Source organism: Hermetia illucens, chromosome 2 (genome assembly GCF_905115235.1).
Source record: "Hermetia illucens chromosome 2, iHerIll2.2.curated.20191125, whole genome shotgun sequence".
NCBI classification, from domain to species: domain Eukaryota; kingdom Metazoa; phylum Arthropoda; class Insecta; order Diptera; family Stratiomyidae; genus Hermetia; species Hermetia illucens.
The window spans coordinates 173128836-173149142 of NC_051850.1; the positions used below are offsets into that span (position 1 = coordinate 173128836).

The following is a 20307-nucleotide window of genomic DNA, read 5'->3' on the forward strand; positions in this document are numbered from 1 at the left end:
ATTGCACTGAGGGTATGCAGCGCATTTCGAACTAGTTCGGATGATGCGGTGTTCGTAATCGCAGGGATGGTCCCTATTGACCTTTTCGCGAGAGAGATGTGATGCCTGTATGGACGGAGCAGATCACCGGCGAACGGCAACAGAAGAGTCGCATAGATTCTGGCAATGACGGTGGGACGAGTCGTCGAAGGGTCGATGGACTTATAAGCTTATTCCTGATATTAGGGAATGGCTTGACCGACGACACGGGGAGGCGAACTATTACCTCACGCAGTTTCTGACTGAACACGGTGGTTGCTACCGAACGTACTTGCATCGTATCGGTGTGGATGATTCCCCGAACTGTTACAGATGTCGTGGTATCCCAGAGGACCCGGAGCATGTGCTGCTTGAGTGCCTGAGATTCCGGGAGGAGAGAAGAAGCCTGAGCGAGGCGCTGGGAGTCGGTGTGAGCCATCAAAATTTAATCCGGGAAATGCTAAGGTTGGAGGTAAACTGGACTTCGGTCAGCCGCTCAATTGTGCGGATACAAATCCGGCTCGTGAAAGAAGCTCGCGCAAGGAGGGCACAAAGAAATGGAGAGGCTGTACCCTAAAGACAGAAAGGAGCTGGTGAAGGAAGCAAAGAAGTGGAAGACTGCAGAGTTGGAAACATGGAGGGCCTACGGAAGGCAAGCCCGCCCCGCAAAGTAATGCCTAAATGGTGGTTCCGTGGGGCAAGCGCAGGAGAAAGGTGGGGATGCTTTTTTAGTGGGTGCGAATCTGCTTAGTTCTTTTCCAATTTAGACAAACATATGGCTGATACTTGCATACGTGGAAGTGAACCCTTAAAAACAAATGTATTATAGTTCTATGCAAGATAAGGGAGTGATAAGTGTTCAAAACGAATTTCAATGCCTTAAAAGTCGTATGGCATACGTATAATTCCATAATAAAACAACTCAGCTAAAGCTTCCACAACATGTTTTTCATTTATTTGTAACGAATGTTCACTTTGAATTCATTTTGTTTTTGTATTGTTCATCTTCATATGTAGTTCATCAAATGGTTTTTTTCTCCATAAATTCATATCTGGTTTATTGTTTCTTAATAATAAGTAATTTCTTACAAGTATAGCAATGAAAAAGCTGTTTTTTTTTTTAAATTTCGGATTAAATCAACTTCTTATTCCATAACTGTTTTGTTGTATTTACTCTAATATATCTCAGGCTTGTTTTTTTTTTGTTTAAAAATGCATTCAAAACACAGTAAAAGAATTTCCATGTTTAATATATTTTCTTCATCAAATATTTACATGAGAAATATTTAAATAGAGCTCATTTTTTTTTGTAAATTTCATTATTAATTTCATTTGTAAACCCCAAATATATATGTATATACATATACTATTAATTTAATTTGCTATGTAGTTGTATAGTTGTCAATAATTCTCTTTGCATTTCTGCTTATTTATTGTGAACCGAAGAAAATATCCGCGTTTTGAGTTTTCTTCTAGCCACTGGTAGTATTCGCTTTTTTTCGAGCTTGTGCATGAGTACTTTAGGATCCTTCTTGAAAAGTATTTTCAGGAAATGAACGCGTGTTAGTTGGTAAAATTATTTGAATATAATTAGTTCTGTCCTATACAATGCTACCGGTGAAATAATTGTACTTACATATGTGATGCAAATTATGAAAATGTGATATAAATTCGTGTGTTTTTAGCAATTTATTGTGTTATTCACTCGTTTTGTGACCGTAGGGATATGTTCGATGAGTACGAAAAATAAGGATGGTGTGCGTCTAATTATTTTAAACTTCAGTACAAAGGCTTTGTATTATTTTTCGCAATTTGTTATTGTAATCCAACTGTTATGGTTGGTTAATGACAAAAGCAAGTTTTTGCTTCGTTTATGATAATTAGTTGGTATTATCTATTCTATGTACGTTTGAGTGAACAATTGATATAAATAAATCCCATAAATCATTCCTGCATACTAGATCGATCGTATTGGTGTCACTTAGTAGCAACATATAGTATTATTGTAAAATTTGTCACATCTTTGCTTTCGGAACGTTTGATTCCTCTAAATTTTTCGTTGAACGAATTATACCGAATGAATATTTGTGCTTTCATAACAATTAACAATACTTTTTTTGCTATGATGTTCCGATCAGTGATTAGCTTATGGTTTTGTATAAAATTCATAAATTATATAGTTATGGGAAACCGAAACGTTGACTTCAACAATTCCGTAGTATATGTGAATGTTAATGGAATACTGTATAAATACATTTTCAAGAATTTGTTGCTAACTTTCTACGCTATTATAATCGTTCTAATTCTCCATTTTCTTTTTACATTTCGCAATATGAATATTTATTTATACTTTCCGAAAATATGTATTTGATGATTGTGTGATTCTGAGTTTATCTTTTTTTTTTGTATTTTGGAGTAGCATTTTTGAGTTGGTATATAGTAGAACATGTAAAGTAGTAATAAACATTTCGATAGATTTGAAGCTTTCATTTGTTTTTCTCTAAATATAATATTTTTGGTAAAATTTTTAAAGTGCTATTAAAACAACTCGTTATTTCAAATAATCAACTTTTATAATATTTTATCTTTGATATCAGTTTCGATAGTTAGCTGTCTATCTCTTCTTTTAGAAAGGTGGTTTTGAGGATGAAATTTGATAGCTTAAGGCGGCTGGAATGACTATTTTTTGGAATAAAGTAAATACGCCTCACGTTGTATAGGTGCTGAAGCAAAAACAATTGCTACTTTTTGGAGAAGAACGAAATGCAGTAGAGATTTATTTATAATTGAAGTCTAAAGTAACTTTTTTATTAGTCACTGTTTTAGGTTTGGAGAAGAAATATGGTTTTTCCGTTTTTGCTTAAAAGAATTTTGGTTAAAAATGCTTTTTTATTTGAGGATAGAGTTCTTCTGAGTTCCTAATCAATTTGATGGTGGATTACACTGATTTTGAAAAGAAACATGGTGTTCCCCTCTAATACAAGGACCACTCTTTCAAATACCCGCGTTTTCAAAAGTTACTGACGGTTGTGTCGTCAGGGCAGAGGCTACTCTTCAGTCGCTGTCTCACCTTCGACCTGATCACCGTTGCTTACACCGAATATGTTATTTCAAAAAGGAACATTAGCATCGTCCCAAGAAGATTGTTTTTCACACAATTTTTTTATTGTTGTAAATACTGTGTTTCGGGAACCATCTATTTCTTTTCCCGGTACGAACGTGATGTGCTGAACAAAGAAACGGTTACATTCGGACTGAAAAAGGAAACAACTGGCTCCCGAAATACGGCACCTGCACACAATAGAAAATCTTTTAGACAAAAACGGAACAACGTTCTCTTTCTTAATATTTGAGGATTTCCATTATAAAAAGAACGAGTTTTCGGGTTCTCAAAATAAAATAGCAAATCCGGGGAGGCCGAGTTCAATGAGTACCAGAGGTTGGAAAAACCCATAACTTCCAGGCGAAGCAGGGATTGTTCTCCAAAACTATCCGCAAGAAGGATATTGACGTGACTATAATTAGCATGTCATATCGAAATTATGAACGGATCAAACAGCGGTGCGAACTCCAGGAGAACAGACCTTTCAGTAAATAACAGAGCACCCAGAACAGGGATTCAGTAGAGCAAAACTGAAAGAAATCACACCGAAGTAGTATGAACAAATACTGAGTGCTCTAGGTTTTGACATGATAGAACGTAGGCCACATATCGTAGCTAGAAATCTTAACAGGTGGAATGACCGTGGCGCTTATGAATGTTGGCACTTCAATGGAAGGATCCCGGGGTATATCGTGGGGCTGTTCTGGAAGTAATAGTACTGTTTTTTCCCGGGCGAATGGGTAGATGAGAGGTGGTCTATGCGTGCAGGATCGGTGGAGTGAGAAAAAAATGACAGGCAGCTCAGGGCCGTTGAAAAGACCGCTTGTATTGTGGAAATGTTTCGTCATGGAGAATCATGGATGATTTCCTGGGATAGCAATATGCGATCAATTTTTGTGTTATGCTCGGTAAAGTGCTTAAGAAAGGCCTACGGTAATACTACCATGGGTATATCGTGTGTTTTTGAGTAATACCAGCTGCTTCGAGAGGGCAGAGGAAGAGTCGAAGCCGATAATTGCTCTAAACGCCCTTCGACCATCAAGACCGGCGAAAATGTGTCGCAAGTGGAAAATTTACTGAGCAGTGATTCTAGGATGGTTATCAGAATGATTCATTGCGATTTTATATAAACGGAGCGATTACCACCTGTCGCCACTTTCGGTCGCACTACTCTCAGGACAGAGGTGAGGCAGCGTCTGATGAGTTGCCTCTGGCCTGGCCGAAACCATCAGTCAAGATTTTTTCTTTTTGACTTAGGTGTTTAACTCAAAAAGAGGAGTCCGTGGACCACAAGAGAGGAAGTAAGTTGTTTTCCAAGTGGTCCGGTCAGTCATCAAGTGGATGCAGATTCGAGACTCCCAGCATTTCCAGCATCGTCAACCGAATGATTGCTTATGACTGTAGCTCGACTCAAACCAAATTTTTGTGACTGTGACAGAAATCTTAGCCAGGGGGAAGTGTACTTGAAGTTGATGCCGTGAATTTCGTTAGAGGAGCAAAAGGAAAATCGAAAAGCGATCTGGCAGGATCTTTTTCATCATGTGAATGAGAACTCCAAGTTTTTGAACAATGTATTGGCCGGTGACGAGACGTGGATGTTTGAGTACGATGCGGAGAGTAAGCGGTAGAGTTCAGAATGGCACACTCTTTCTTCCCATGCTACCTTAAAACACGAATGAGCAAATCTAAGTAGACGCCCAAATTCATTTGAGTTTTTGATCGACATGGAGTCATCCACTATGAGTTCGTACCACCTCCACAAACAGCTAATGCAGTTTTTACGTAGAAGTCCTCACAAGGCTGAAAAACGCTTTCTTCCTGTCCACCCAGCTATCCCCGACAAGAGCGACTGTGCTCTGAAAATGCGTTCCGCGTAGTGAAATATCTAGCCCAGCGCAAGGTGGTAACGCTGTCTCAGGTCCGCTATAGCCCAACCTGGCCCCGCTAGACTTTTTCTAATTCCCGGGAATAAAATCAACGCTCAAGGGGAAGCATCACGTCTCGGTAGAGACGGTTTAACAGGCTGTGAACAGGGGTCCAGGCGGTCCGGTCCAGGCGTTCCTGGAGGCTTACAAAAACTGGAAAACTCGTTGGCAAGAGTGTGTAGATACGGAATCATTTGTAATATTCTCATTAATAAATTCTGAATGAATCCCCCTAATTTAGATAGATCATGTATGTCAGCGTCACTTTGGCCAGAAGAGCTGCTTGTCATGTTAGTGGGACCATACTTACAGTGGCCACCAAGCTATTTGCATAGACATCGAGGGTGAATTGAGCTCCAAAATGAACTCCCCCAGAATTTTGGGTGGTTTGCTCCGATGGGCAGTGCAGGCATCTGGGGGGATACATTTTCTGCGGTGATCGAACCCGACATAACTCTGGTTGGTACGGTCAAAGAAAAAGGCACTCAGGTCACCTATAGTATTGTCACTATGCCCAGAAAGAGACTGCTACATAGTAGGGGAAACTGGAGGTAATGGTAGAACACTGAAATGGCCACTTTGCGAGATGCATGTTTTTGGGCAAGGAAGCTCTACCAGAGGCTCAGAGAAAAACTAGGTAGCGGTGGTTAACGGATGATACATTGGTAACTGCGAGTAGCTCAAAAGACACGATCCAAAAAAGTAAAACAAACTACTTTAAAGAGTTCTGCGAAGATACCGACATGAAATCTTCGGGTGGGGCTTATAGGGTAGTAATACAAAGGCTGCAATAATAACCCCTAGTAAACTGCCTGCGATTTTCAAAGAAATTGCTCCAACTCTGTTTTTCATCACCAAAACAGCGGGACAAATGCAAGTTCAACTGACCTCTTGTTATCGAGAAGGAACTGCTGAGAAAAGTGCCGTAGAGTCGGCGGTGATCAGGTGCCAAGTTTGGATGACATCCCTAACGAAGTTTTAAAGTCAGTAGTAAAGACTACGCCCGAGTTATTTGCCAACACCTGGTCTATCGGAACGTCGGTGCGGATATTGGTACACCCACATTACAGTGAATGTAATATGCGCCATGGTAAATCTGGAAAGAGACATGCGGAATTCGTTGGATGTCAAAAATTGGAACTGAATTAAAACCGTTTTGACTAACATAGATGTGTCTGGATATTTGGCGAGTTTGGTGGAGAGTTACCTTTCAAAGAGGACTTTTTGGTACAGGACGGAGAGGAAGGGAAGAAAAGCCTGTCTACCTAGATTATAGTGGTCCATTGTACTCGATTCCTCCGTATCAAATTCGGTGGTATTGGTGGTGGCGGACATGATCCTAGACGAAATGAGTGCGCTGAATCTTCCAAAACATACGGAGGGGGCACATGCAAGAATGTTGCTTGGCCAGGAGAGACGAACTGCCATATTATCCAGTTCCTTACGGTACACGGTGGTTGTTACAGGCAGTTGTTCAGATGCGGTGTCATACTGGAGAATCCAGAGCATGCAAAGTCCGCGATTGAAAGGGAAATCTGAACTGCTGGGAAGGAGCTGAAGAAAACAGCACGAGGGCCTCGAGACAAACCCACCCGGCGAAGTAATAGTGGTTTTAAACAAGAACAAAAAATCCAAAAGTACGAAGATGGATTGCACTCAGAAAGCGGAGGTTTATTTAGAGTAATATGAACACCACAAGAAAGATTGAATACTCCTCGTTCGAGGAAACACCCTCTGTCTCTCCCCAGGCCGACCAAAGAATTCTACATTCCTCGTATACTTCGATGTGATTCCAGGACGACCTATTCAATGGCCACTCTGGGAGAACGGCTTTTATTGCGTGGCGTAGTCAGCGATGCAATGGCCACTCTTCCTTGAAGTGAAACCTATCCATTGCCATTTTCGCTCTCTAACCAACAAACCTCATCTTTCGAGATTTTTTCAGGATGGTGTACACCGATGCCATAGCGGAGATAGGCGTTCACGAAGGCTTGGAGCGTTTGAGTTACAGTGATGGTCGCTTTCCATGTGCTACTCGCATATAAAAGCAAGAGGCGTGGAACATTGATGTTGCTATTGAGGTATCTGCTTTTTCAAATTTTAGTCAAAAAGCAAAGGCGGATTCATCCGCTGTCAATGTGTCGAATGACATGAAACTCTATGAAATCGTTGGCATAACCGACGCTACTAAGACAGACAAATTGATTAACATCCTCGGTGTTCTGCCCGCTGATGCAGATAGAAAGAGTGAGATGACCAGTCAGACTGGGAACCTTGATTTTGTTGGTGTTTATCTTCAGTTCGGCCCGGCTTACCTCACTTTCCAAATCCACAGCCATTTGGCTAAGGTTCATGAATCGGTGAGAGAGCAAACAGATGTCATTAGCCTGGTCGAGATATTTGAGGAATGGTCCATTGAACTCCGCCATGTCCTCCGGTCAAGGCAGCATGTGGAATGTCACTAAACTTGCCAGGCTTCGGTTTGAATTTCGAATTCTTCAAAAATGTTTTTCATTTTTTGGTTCAAAGGCATATTCCAAACGGAGGAAAAACCGAAGGAATTGTATTGGGTGAACCTAGCAGGAATGGAAAGGGCTATGAGGGATTACCAGCGAATCCCGCAAGAGGTCTTAACAAATATTGGAACTTAAAATCAGTCAAAATGCCGACGAAACTATTGGCGATTACTGAAGAAGGTCTCGATTTGACCGACCAACTTTTTACGGTCGAACAAGCGTTGGGGAAGTCCTAATAATTTGATATTGACATCTATCAAATATTTGTGGAATTGACCCTAATTTTCACTCAATCTCTCTCTTCGCTCAATACGGCAGCTGCCGGTAGATATTAAAGGTACGCTGTTAGCGCTGAGCCTTACGAGGATGACATTAAGATCACTTCACGATCGTTCACGTCTGCGGAAGAAATTTTAATAAACCTTGGCAAGGTTTCGTTTAAAAGACCAGATCCTCACGCAAGCATGTTGATTAAATGGCAGAAGTGGCATTGGACAGGTTACAGTTTAAAAAGGATGAAAACTGCGTTTTAGGTTATACCAGTTTATTGCAGTAATCCAAAGTGATCTACGAATGGGTCCTCGAGGCGCATAACAATGGTAGGGCTATGTAAACTTCCGGGAATGATCTAGAGAAATAAGGCATATATTGACGGACCGGCAATAATGGCGCATAAGGGTAGTGGACGTGCTGTTCTTCACTTGGGGGAAGAAGTCGCTGTGACAGCGATTAATTTGATGGGATAGTGAATATATCTACGGGAGGATGTAGAGCTCAATAGGCTGATCATTTGCGCAAAGTATCTCCCTCCCCTGGACGAAACCGTCAGTCAACTTTTTCGTTCTTTTTTGAAAACTTGGGTGTTTAACCCAAAAAAGAGGAGTCCATGAACTACAAAAGAGGAAGTTAGTTGCTTCCCAAATGGTGCGGTGCGGGCTCAGGACTCCCAGCATCTTCAACAAAAAATTATTTATTTAATTAACGGACAACAAACAGAGTAACCTCCAGTTACTTACTGTTCTCAGGAGGAGGAGAAAGCAACGATCTTATCCTATGCTAAAAACTACTTAAAGTAGAGAAGTTTAAAGGACCAAGCTGTTGTGCGTTGTAATTTCGGCAAAGCCTAGGAATCGGGAAATGAAAGTAGACCACAAGCTATGTGATGGGCACGTTGAAAATGTCTGCGCTACGTGTGTTATAAGATGCAGGACGGCAGGTGATGTCGTCAGCGGCTGAGCAGTCTATCAAATCCGAGGAAAGTTTAAAAAATGTGCATAGATCCAGATAGGATCTACGCTGTTGTTGAAAGGGGGGTTCAGAAAGCGAAGGTGGCAGGGGTAGGCCATACGATCGAAGCGTTTCTTAAAGAAAAGGTAACGGGTGAATTCACGGTGCACATTTTCAAGGGCAAAACGATCACAGTGACGGGTGGGTGACCAGATCACGGAGTAGTACTCGAGGGTATTCCTCAAAACAGCAACAGCGCCAGTAAGACGGGGGGGGGGAGGTCGTTAATAAAAAATAAAAATAACAAAGGACCCAGAATAGATCTCTGTGGGACGCCAGAGGAGGGGCAGAAGGAGCGGGAAGTACAGCCGTCAAAAGAGACACGGCAGGATCGGCTGGAAAGGTAAGAGGCAAGCCATAAAACAAGTGGTTTGGGAACGTTTAGAGACGAGAGTTTGGATAGAAGTATCTTGTAATTTACAGTGTCGAAGGCTTTAGCGAAGTCAGTGTAAATGGTATGCACTTCTTGCCGTGAATTTAGACATTTGGCGACAAAGTTGGTAAAGTCAAGCAGGTTGAAGACAGTCGATCAACGCTTAATGAAGGCGTCTAGTTCTTTCACTATGTGGTGGCCAAAGTGGGCGGGCAACCAGTCGCTGACATATCTTTCCTGGATTTCGGAACAGGAGGAGAGCAGGGAAATGGGACCTTAATTCTCGGCAAGCGTACGATCGCCACTTTTGTGTATAGGGATGATGAGAGCCTCTTTCCACAAGCCGGGAAAATGATTCTCTTTGAGGCTTTTGTTGAAAATAAGAGATGGGGGAAGAGAGATGGACTTATCAGTTTTGAGCAAAAAGAGGTTTGGGAGACCACCGTAGCCAGGTCCGACATTGGCATCAAGTTTGCTAGTGAGGTACTCGATAAGGATAGAGGTAAGAAAGGGAATCGTAGACGATGCGGGGCAGGCTACATTCATTATTGGGAGGCACTCGGGGAAGGAGGGGAACATAGACTGACGAAAAGTAGCGGCAGAGTAAATCACAAAATAGTTCGTGGGAGTTCGCTGAGAAGCCAGAGAATTTAATGGACGAAGGGGATAACTGGCTAGGACAGCGGGAGTTGCGAATGTGGGACCAGAAAGTAGTAGTAGTAGTAAGTCGTCATCTGGGATCAACCAACTGACATCAGACAGAGGAAGCACGTCCTGGTCAGTACCTAAAGCAGGCAGAGTTGCAGCGATTTTAGATTGAACGTATAGGAGACATCGTCTAGGTGAGCGACACCAAGGAGAAGTCACATTTGTGAAATGGATAAAAGTCATAAAATATGATAGCTGAAAGTATGAAGATTGAAAAATCCCCTGGAGAGTCACTTCCCAGCAAAAACCAAGGCAAAGTATATTTTTGGCTTTTCAAATTTATTGTGAAATATACTTTACTCGAGACATCAACTAACTTTTCACTGAACATTATACATTTGAGGTTGGGAAACAGAAGGGAGGTGTTAATGAAGATTAATTATGGATTAATTCTGGATCCACTCTACCTAAAACAACATGAGTGGAGGGGGGGATAAATCCTGGGGTTGGCCTAAGATTGGTTAGGGGCGGATTGAACTAATTGGAAAGCAACTCTCTTCAATTGTTTACCTTTAAAGGGTCTCTATTTTGACATGACACAATTTTTTATAAAAATAGCGAAATATTTCGCACTAATATTGTGTTTGTGAGTAGATAAATAGGGACAAACGTCAGTTGTTGACTACTTTCAATCACGCCCTTCCCAGGGTAGAGGTACTGTCTGCCACTTTTTAGAAAAATGAGTGTTTTGCCAAAATACTTGTCCATGAACAAAAAAAATCAAAAGCAGGTGCGCTTCAATTGGTCCAATCCATCATTGAATGGATGCGGACTGAGGATCTCTCCTCAAATAAACAAATAAAAACAAAAGATTGTTCCTAATCCTTATTTAGGTACCGACGAACGTCACACGTTGAAAATGCACCGCAGCCTCGTCTGCCCTGTCGCCCTCTATGGTTCTGAGTATTGGCTGACTATAAAAGTTAATGAACTGTGTCTCGCAGTAATGGAGATGAAGATTTAACGTTGGACCATGATCACGTCTGAAATGAGGATATTCGCGTTCGATATTGGGTTGCATCAATCGTGGAAAAATAGTGAGGCGTCTTCTGTGATATGGTCAGATAATTCGCACTAACGAGAATTCACTTGCCAAGATTGGTGTGAACATTGAAGCCGATTGGAAAAGACCAAATGGTCGACCAAAACTTGAAATGCTGGATGGTGGTCTGAAAGCCTTGCGAATGAATCGGGATCAGGTCTTTGGCAGAACAAAATGGTGCAAGCGATCAAGATGAGTTGACCTCGTTTCTGAATGGGAAAAAGCTGAAGAAGAAGATTTAGGTCAACAATTAGCCCTCTGTCTACCTTGCAACCAGAGAGATATTAGCTTCTGAAACCTTATGAAAAGGTTAGTGTTTATTTGTACTGATACTATACAACCATAATCAGCAGTAGATACATATATGAAAATAAGTTTTAACGCACGAGTACTTGCTGCTAAACATGTCCAAAAAGCTAGGATGGGAATTGAGGCTATCAAATATTGTCACTACTTGGAAACCATGTTAGACCCATCTTGAATTAGTTTTGAAAAATATTTTCTTTTTCAAGTCCTTCGCCCCCACTCGTCTCAGCGTGAAACCTTATCCAAAAAACAAACATTCCAGCAGTTATAGTAATTTGTTTAAGATACAATTAACACTGTATCTATCAAGGGGTTTAATACGGATTTTTTCAATGAGCTGGACAATTTTTTTTTATTAAATTTTACGTACATAACATTGTAGTATTATAAAGTTAGCTTCTGAGAACAGAGTTCATTCAAGACAAAGCATTTGCGGTGGTATTAAATATATAATAACATGCTCATAATTTCCTTTCGACATTAAAAAATCCTAAAATGCTTCCTCATTTTCCGTCTCGCTTAAAATTATTTTATGAATGAGGTATGTCTTTACAACATCGACATGGAAAACATTTGCTTTTTTGCTAAGAAATCCTAAGAAATGCGGAGCATATTTTCATTTTCCTAATAATATAAATTTTCAAATTGAATATTATGAGAAATTTTTTTGAGTGAAAACTTAGAATTTATTAAAGCAGACAATTCAACCAGAGACCGTAAAAATTAATTTTCACGCCATTTTATTAAAAATTGCATATCATCACAGATAGTAGTTACTTCTATTTAGAATAGAATTTTTATTCATCTATATAAAGACTTTATTATTTTTTTATTATTCAATTTTATTTTTATTTTGTTCAAATGTAACATTCCCATTACATTTTTAACACACAATTTTCAACTAATCCATAAATTAGTGTTCATAAAATTCATTTCTTATTGTTTCCATCTTCAAGCAATTATCTATGGGATATATAAATAAGTACAAAAGATTAATTTATAAACAGAATATCTGCTGAGTATTAAATAATGATATTTCTTTAAATTGCTTTTCGTGTTTTTTATGCACAAACAATACGAATATAGTTTGCATCTAATTGAGTTTTTGTGTCTTATTTTTTCGTCTTGAACCGTTTTTACGGATAGTGAACAGAGCTTGTTTGATTCTCATGTTTTCCTATAAATAAACCATCAATATCTGCATAAAGAGAATGTATACTAATTGCGTGAATTGTAATAAATCAAAATTTAATTAATTTGCAATGATTTGTTGACGTCGGACATGACTGGGAAGGATGAGAGTATGAGAATGTTGTGTTTATTGTTCTTTTAGATATTATCGTTTGATACTACGCTAAAAATTGTGCAAAATATATATATAATTTTTTTCATTGTCCATTATATTTTCTTTGGAAATATTTTCAGGAGTAGCGATCCTTATACAGTTTTTTTACATTCCTAAGCGAAATTTCACATTTTCTACACCGTGAACTTGACGTTTTAAACTGCTGCTGTCGGCCCAGGGGGAGTTGAGATACTGGTCGTCATCGTCTTGCTCAAGTTTCTGAAAAGAAAGATAAGTACATATTATGATTAATGGAGTTGGTAACTAAATTGCTCATTTAGAAATATCAAAAATTATACATTGTTTGATGGGATCTTCATAAGGAAAATTATGTTGGATATTTTTTATTTGACATACTATTTTACAGGCAAATGTCTTCTAACATAATTGAATAGTTGAAAGGAACCATGAAATTTGATCGAGTTAGATTTCCCTATTTTCCAAAAATTCGTTAGAAGTGCCTTTGACGTGACAGCTTGGTCTGAATATGCTTCAGTTGAAGGTTGAATAATTAGCGACCCCTCACACGACCTCACGGTGGTAGTCACTGGAAACCGTCCTAAGACGAGTCAAGAGTATGTAGAATGGGTTGAGAATAGGTTCATATAATTGAGGAGGATTAGATAGTCAGCTGGTCATGTTTTGAGGGCAAGGACGATTGTCCTTCTTTAACTTGCTGCTAATAGGAGCCTAAGCGAAGATGTGTTAACATAGATCAAACACTGAGTCGGTAAAAGTGAGCTTGCTCTCCAGTATTTGGGTTCTGAATACATTGGCCACTATCAGTTACAAGTAAGTCCCTTACCCTTATCCCTTACCTTTCCGGACCAGCCAGGGCGGACTTTTTCCCCGGATTACTCGTTGAACAAGAAGTATTATTATTGTTTGGGAAGTTGCACTGTGTCCTTAAAAATTATTGTGCTTGTTTCATTGGTTATAGTGTACTTACTTTCCACAAGCGCCCGACCCTGTCCCAGAAAGTGTATGGAGGTCCCGTCACACTTTACACAGAACCTGCAGGCAGTGTCCGTAGATATCCCTAGCTTTCCCAGGTGATAGTTTAGTCAGCAGTGGCCAGTGAGTATTCCCATTGTAATCCGGAGGTTCTTCTTGGTAAGGTTTAGACAGTTCTTTATATACTTGCGTTCGTGTCTCCCCACAAGCGCCCTGGAATGCCCTATTCCTGGTTGGTTGCTGCTCTTCAGTATAATTCCTTCAATCGTTCCTCTTGATTTTTTAATGTCATAGCCATGAACCCGTTTGCGATTCGACAGAAGGGTTCTTGCACATGTAGATGCTTCTCCACTCCCTCCCTGGTCAGTTCTTCCGCTGCCTCATTGCTTTTCAACCCAATATGACCTGAAACCCAAAGTACTTCTACCTTACTTTGTGAACCGAGCGTATTCAGTTTCTCATGGCACTCTCATACCAGTTTAGAGTTCACCTGGTTGGACGTAAGTGCCTTGATCGCTGCTTGGCTGTCCGTCAGAATAGCAATGTCCTGCAGCCTGTAGTTAGTTTAGAGGTTAAAGGCGGCACATCTGTCTATGACGTATATTTCCGACTGGAATATGCTAGTGTGGTTACCCATTGGCTCCAGATAAATTTTTCTTGAACCAACGACCCCGGTGCCCACTCTCTCTGCTGTGAGGGCACTGGTTTAAGTCTTATATCAAAGCTACTCTCTTCTAGTTTGTCCTGTTACTCCAACGTGTTTCAAACTCCTGATCGAAACCTCGTCTCAGATGGAGAGGGGTTAATCGCAGAAGGTCCTCAAGGGATGCCATTCGTCATGTCCTCAATGCTCCTATGATACACACCCAAGCCAGTCTTTACAGTTTGTGTAACTCTCTGGCTGTTGTGCTGAGTTTAATTCTTTTTGTCGGCCCATTGGTAATCATTGGTTTTAGTATTGTTCTGCACATCCGAAGTTGTATCTTCGGGGAGCCAACCTTATTTTTCTGCTATGGACCTGCAAGTCAACAGAGCTTTCGTAACTTTCCGAAAAGTGTTTCCGAAATGAGTCATCCAGAGTAATTTTTGGTCTAGCGTAATTCCCAAACGTACAAACTGCCTTCATCCAGATCGAGCAGGCGGCGCCTGTATTCCTCGGAAACTTGGGTTCTTAGCAAGAAAAATTGCGAACTCTTGGCCGCGTTCGAGAGAAGAATCCTCCGAAGAATTTTTGGCCCCCTACATGAGGATGGACGATTCCGTAGCCTACACAATGACGAAATCTATGAGCGATAGATAGATAGATAGATAGATTGGATTTGATCACATAGGGTATCCTCATATTTGCTCCTACAGATCAAAATAATGTCGTCAGTGTAACCCTGGACCTGTATCCCAGTATTTGTTAGGTGCTCCGGGAGTTCATCCACTACCTTATTCCACATAAGCGATAATAGTGCCCCACCCTTTGGATAATCTTGACTTGTCGGTACTTTTATTTGCCTACTCTCGTACATTCTGCCCACTCAGCAAGCTAGGGTGTTTCTCACTGCCTTGTGGATAAGGGAATCTTGTATCTCTGTGTGTGATGTGTTATCGAATGCTCCTTCAATATCCAAAAACGTACTTTCAGAAGAAGAGACAGTACCCGTTGAGGGCAGTGCGGCCAGTGCAAGCCGTAGCATCGTTATACTGGAGCCATCAGCAGAAACCTCCTAGAGCAATGCGGTAAATGGACTAGCGGCTTAGAGCCGTTGTCCAATTGGACGTAGTGAGTACCAACCGCAGTAATTCTACCCCGAAACTGTCGACTTCGAGGATTCCCCAAGGAACAGAGACCGAAAAGAATGTCGGCCACTGAAAAGAATGTCGGGGGAAGAAGCGGAGGTACGCTGGAATTCTATTAAAGGGCCAGAACCAGAAAGCTATCCACATTCAGAGCAAGATTATTAAGGATAATGAGGCCGGTACTGCTTCAGGACTTCGCTAAATACTATGCGATTATAATAGAAAACAAGAACAAAAGCCAGCAAAATCAGCTGAATGTGAAACTTACTACCTTCAAGTGTAATCGATCTCAGTAAGAGGTCGAACACTTAATAAAAGGAGCAAGGGCTAGGACGCAAAGCAACCTCTACAAACAATGAAACAGCAACGATCGGCCTATCAGGAACGCAGTGCGAAACTCCCTGGCGACGTGACCAACAGTTACTTACGGGTAGTGCTAGAGGCTGGCAATTGGGCTAGCAGCAAACTAACGCCGCGGTGTGAACCACCGTTGAGGCCAGGTTGTCGGAATTAATCGTCGAACATCTCCTGGCAGGTAAAGAAGAGCAGGGGGATGCATCGTCTGTTCTGATTCTTCAACGTGAATTAGGTTCCACGTGATAGAATGCGTGAAACCATTTTACTTAGCGATGTCCTTGGTTCGTGCGCTTCTCCTATACAGTGATCGGAAATCTGACGGATAAAGACAAGCTTATCCAATCTTTGGATCCTTAATGGTCCAGAGGCTTCATGGACGACTGTGTGGTGATCAAAGGAGAGGAACCAAGCACTGGAAAATGATCAGTCCTTTCTGGCATCCTCATCTCCTTGTCCGCCTACTTCCTAAATCAACACCATCCTCACCCGTGGACTCCAATACGTGGACAACTTTCCTACCATTCCAACTTCAAAACCGCCTTTTTGATCGCCAAGGTAGAGCTGTCTTCCACACTGATAACTTCTCCCAGTTCCAATTTGACAAACCCTCCCATCCTAGCTTTTACTCCCAACATACTCCCCTCCTCCATACATTCTCAATGCCTCACTTTTATAAAAAATTCAGCGAGTGGGATTTCTTTCCCTGTCCTGTGAGTTGGGGCTTAAGAATATACTCAGTCTTCCTTGCTTGTCGTAAGAGGTGACTAAAAGGGATAGAAATTTATTGGTCAGCAATTTCCTAATTTTAAAGCTCTATTGCTACCGAAACGTCAACAACGCCTCGGATAGGGACTGACCTTACAGCTACAATATTTGGTTATCAAAAACGGACTAAGATTGGTATCTGGAATATTCGCACGCTGCTCTTCGACAACAGTAGCGAGGGTCCTCAAAATGCCCGCTTTGTCCAATTTGAGCGGAAATATAAGGTGGACATTATAGGCCTAAGTAAGCTAGTGGAACTCTGGAGAGTACTCCTCTGCCTCTTGTGGCAATGTGCCTTTGTATTCTGGAAAACTTAGTGGCAGGAGATACGAATCAGGTGTCGGAATGTTTTTGCAGCGACCGCAAGGCGCTTTCTCTTGACCTGGGAGCCGGTTTTTGACAGACTTGTAGCAAGGTTTCGATCTAAGTTAAGAAGCATCATAATTGAACAACTCTATGCATCAACGGAGACTTCCGATACAGTGTAGAAGGATGTTTTCTACCAGCAATTACACACAGTTCAGAGGAAACTTCATGAAGGTGACATTGTGATCGTTATGGGTGATCTGAATGTCAAGGTGGGCTCCGACAGCACCTTGTTAGGACTTGTGATGGGCAAACATGGTGTTGGCAATCGTAACGATAATGGCGCTAGGTTCGTCGATTTATGCAGCTTCAACCGCCTTGTTATTGGTGTTATACTGTTCGAGAATAGAGCGAGCTTGCCATAAGGTAAGTTGAGTTTCAATTGATTGACACCGTACGAGCAATCAGATCGAACACCTGGATCTCGTAACAAGACACCTGCGCGTGTTGTGTTTGGGACTTCTCGCAGGGTTGGAGAACTGCGCCCTTGTATGATCCAGCTGTCATTCGACAGTGGGAGGAGGATCCTGCTGATTAGAGGACAGATATACTGAGAACGAAAGGGGTTGCAAGCTCTTTTGACCCCTGCGACTGATGGCGTACATGGCGCGTTCGAGCTCCGATACCGAGCGAAATCGTTAAAAGTTCATCGTAGTGTACGCCGTGACAAGAGAGAATTTGCTACTGTGCTGGTCAGAAAAGCGGAAGATGTCGCAAAAGGCAATGATTTCAGAAGTGTATACCGCATCACGAAAAGAGCTTGCATGTGGCCGCAAACCTTTCGATGATCCTTGAAGGACGTAAACGGTCGACTTCTCATCCACGCTGACGAAAAGAACACTTTTCCACGGTTCTCAACCATATCAGATCCGGTAAAGTTCCTCATATTGTGGATAAAATTAAATAACTTGTGTGAACAAGCAGATGAAAAACGAATTCTGCCATCAATGGATTCAAACGGAGTAAAGCCGCTGGGCTTGACATTCTCCCGGCAGGGTTGTTTAACAGGGTACCTGTAGTTCTGCTGCTCTTACTCGTACGGAAATTTCGGGAATACAAGACCTTTCCTAGAGAGTTGAAGAGGGGGATAATCGTTAAGACTCCTAACTATGATCCGAGCGACATATGATGGCGAAAAATGTCACGTGCTGCACCGAGGTAAAATTTGGGACGATGTCGAGGTCGAAAGCGGAGTCCGCCGGGTTTTCATTCTGTCGTCGATATTATTTCTTCTTGTTATTGATGGCGTTCTTCCTGCTACGTTGTCCGGAAGACATGGAAGAGTTCAATTCAAGAGTTCAAGACCTCGACTACGCTGATGAATTCTCTCACCAGGTCATGGACGTTGGTCAAATGGCTCCGGATTTGGAAAGAGAGGCAAGTAGGTTTGGATTGAAGCCCCATGACAAACCCATGGTTCTCATTCTGACGGGTTTTTGCTCTTTCCCAGCTGCAATAATGGGCAGAGCATCGAAGGTATCGATCAATTTGTATATCTAGGAAGCGTTGCCCGACGCACTAACCGCGCTAGATTCGCTGCCTTGTCTGAAATCTGGAAATGCAATCTCAAAACCAAGATCAAGTTGAGATTGTTCTGTGCCTTATGAAAAGTGAACTTCACTGATACGCAAAACTCCAAGACTTCGTCAACACCTGTCTGCGTCGTATTATCGGAGTACGCTGGCCTGATACTACCTCAAATGAAGAACTTGGTTGGCATACAGCCCTGGTACTCGTACCCACGATGATCGGAAGAGGGATGTGGCAGTGGATAAGTTACACATTAAGGAGGGGTTGGAACTTAAGAAATCCAAGGATGTAACCGCGGACAAATTCTTAAGCGAAATCGAGAAGACTTTAGGGCAGGAAGCCGACATAAGAGCTAGCAGGCCGGAGATCACTATAATCTGCAAAGATATAGATGAAATCACGACGAAGGAGGAGGTTCGCGAAGCGTTGGAGAAACAGTTCGATCTTGCCGGACTACGAGAGTCAGTGGTGAAAACGCTAGGGAAAGCCTATGGGGAACACAAACCGCCATCATCAGCCTACCAGTGGAGAACGCACTCAAACTGTTAACAGCAGGGAGAGTGAGAATAGGCTGGGTTATGTGTCGCCTTAGGGAACAGGTGGCGTTAAAACGGTGCTTTAGATGTCTTGGCTTTGGTCACATTGCGAAGTCATGCACTAACCCAAATGACAGGTCAAAGCAATGCAGGAGATGCGGAGTGGAAGGCCACATCAGCAAGGACTGCGGAGCTGACCCAAATTGTCTACTGTGCAAAGGAAAGGAGGGTGTGGACCATCGGCACATTGCAGGCAGCAGCAGGTGCCCGGAATACAGGAGAGCCCTTAGCACAAATCGCAGATGAGGTTGATACAAATCAATCTCAACCACTGCGAGGTGGCGCAGGATCTACTCGCGCAAACCATCCGCGAGAAAAACATCGATGTGGCCATCCTAAGTGAACCATACCGAAACCGCGGTGGTAGCGTTTGGGTCAAAGACCAAACGGGCCAAGCAGCGTTGTGGACTTGTGGAGAACAAGCCTTCCAGGAAATAATGGAGCACCTGGAGGAGGGCTTCATCAGAGCGAAGGTGAAGGGCATCCACATCTACAGCTGCTATGCTCCACCCAGGGCTACACTCGTCGAGTATGAGCGGATGCTTGCTGCTCTTGTTTTGGATGCAAGAGGACGTTGGCCGATCATAATAGGAGGCGATTTCAATGCGTGGGCTCTTGAATGGGGCAGCCGGGTAACTAATGTCAGGGGACGTGTTCTCCTCGAAGCATTCGCTGGACGTGGTACTGGCGAATGTTGGGTCTTCGTTCACTTTCCGGGGAAGGGGCCTGGGGTCTATAGTGGACCTGACATACGTGAGTGCCACTTTAGCCAGTAGAATCGCTTGGCATGTCAGTGAGGACTATACTCACAGCGACCACCAGGCAATCTGCATAGAGATCAAGGGCGGATCGAGCTCGAAAAAGAGTTTTTGTAGAATGCCGGGTGGTATGCTTGGCTGGACAGTGAAAGCTTTCGAGGGGGACACGTTTTCCGCGGTGCTCAAATCCGACATATGCCTGAATGGTACGGCTGGAGAGAAAGCCACCCAGATCACTCGATGGGTGACGGAAGCACGCGATGCTACTATGCCCAGAAGGCGATTGCTCCCCAGTAGCCAACCCAACTACTGGTGGAACAACGAAATCGCAAGTTTGCGAGCCGCATGTTTTCGGGCAAAGAGGCTTTGCCAGAGGCTCAGAGGAAAACCCAGTGGCGACGGTCGAGAGGAGGCACACAAGCAATTGCGTGGCCGCCTAAAGGAAGCCATTCGGAGGAGCAAAAAGAACTGCTTCAAACAGCTGTGCGACCATGCCGACATAAACCCTTGGGGCGAGGCTTACAGAGTGGTGATGAAAAGGCTGCCGAAATCACCCCAGGTGACCTGCCC

At 42.5% G+C, this 20307-nt stretch overlaps 1 protein-coding gene and 1 long non-coding RNA gene across 2 annotated transcripts in view; both read right to left on the reverse strand.

Moving 5' to 3' along the window:
* Positions 1-945: 945 nt before the first annotated feature.
* Positions 946-9150, reverse strand: LOC119649796. The gene is made up of 2 exons (XR_005249189.1): positions 1655-9150; positions 946-1549 (listed from the first exon to the last, which is right to left on the reverse strand). It is a non-coding gene; the product is annotated as an uncharacterized LOC119649796 (long non-coding RNA).
* A 433-nt stretch (positions 9151-9583) lies between these two features.
* LOC119647676 (cilia- and flagella-associated protein 298) overlaps positions 9584-20307 on the reverse strand; it is a 300430-nt gene continuing 289706 nt past the window's right edge. Inside the window, exon 6 of the mRNA XM_038048753.1 lies at positions 9584-12842. Coding sequence (XP_037904681.1) covers positions 12729-12842 — 114 coding nt within the window. The 3' untranslated portion in view covers positions 9584-12728. The remainder of the gene's footprint in view (positions 12843-20307) is intronic.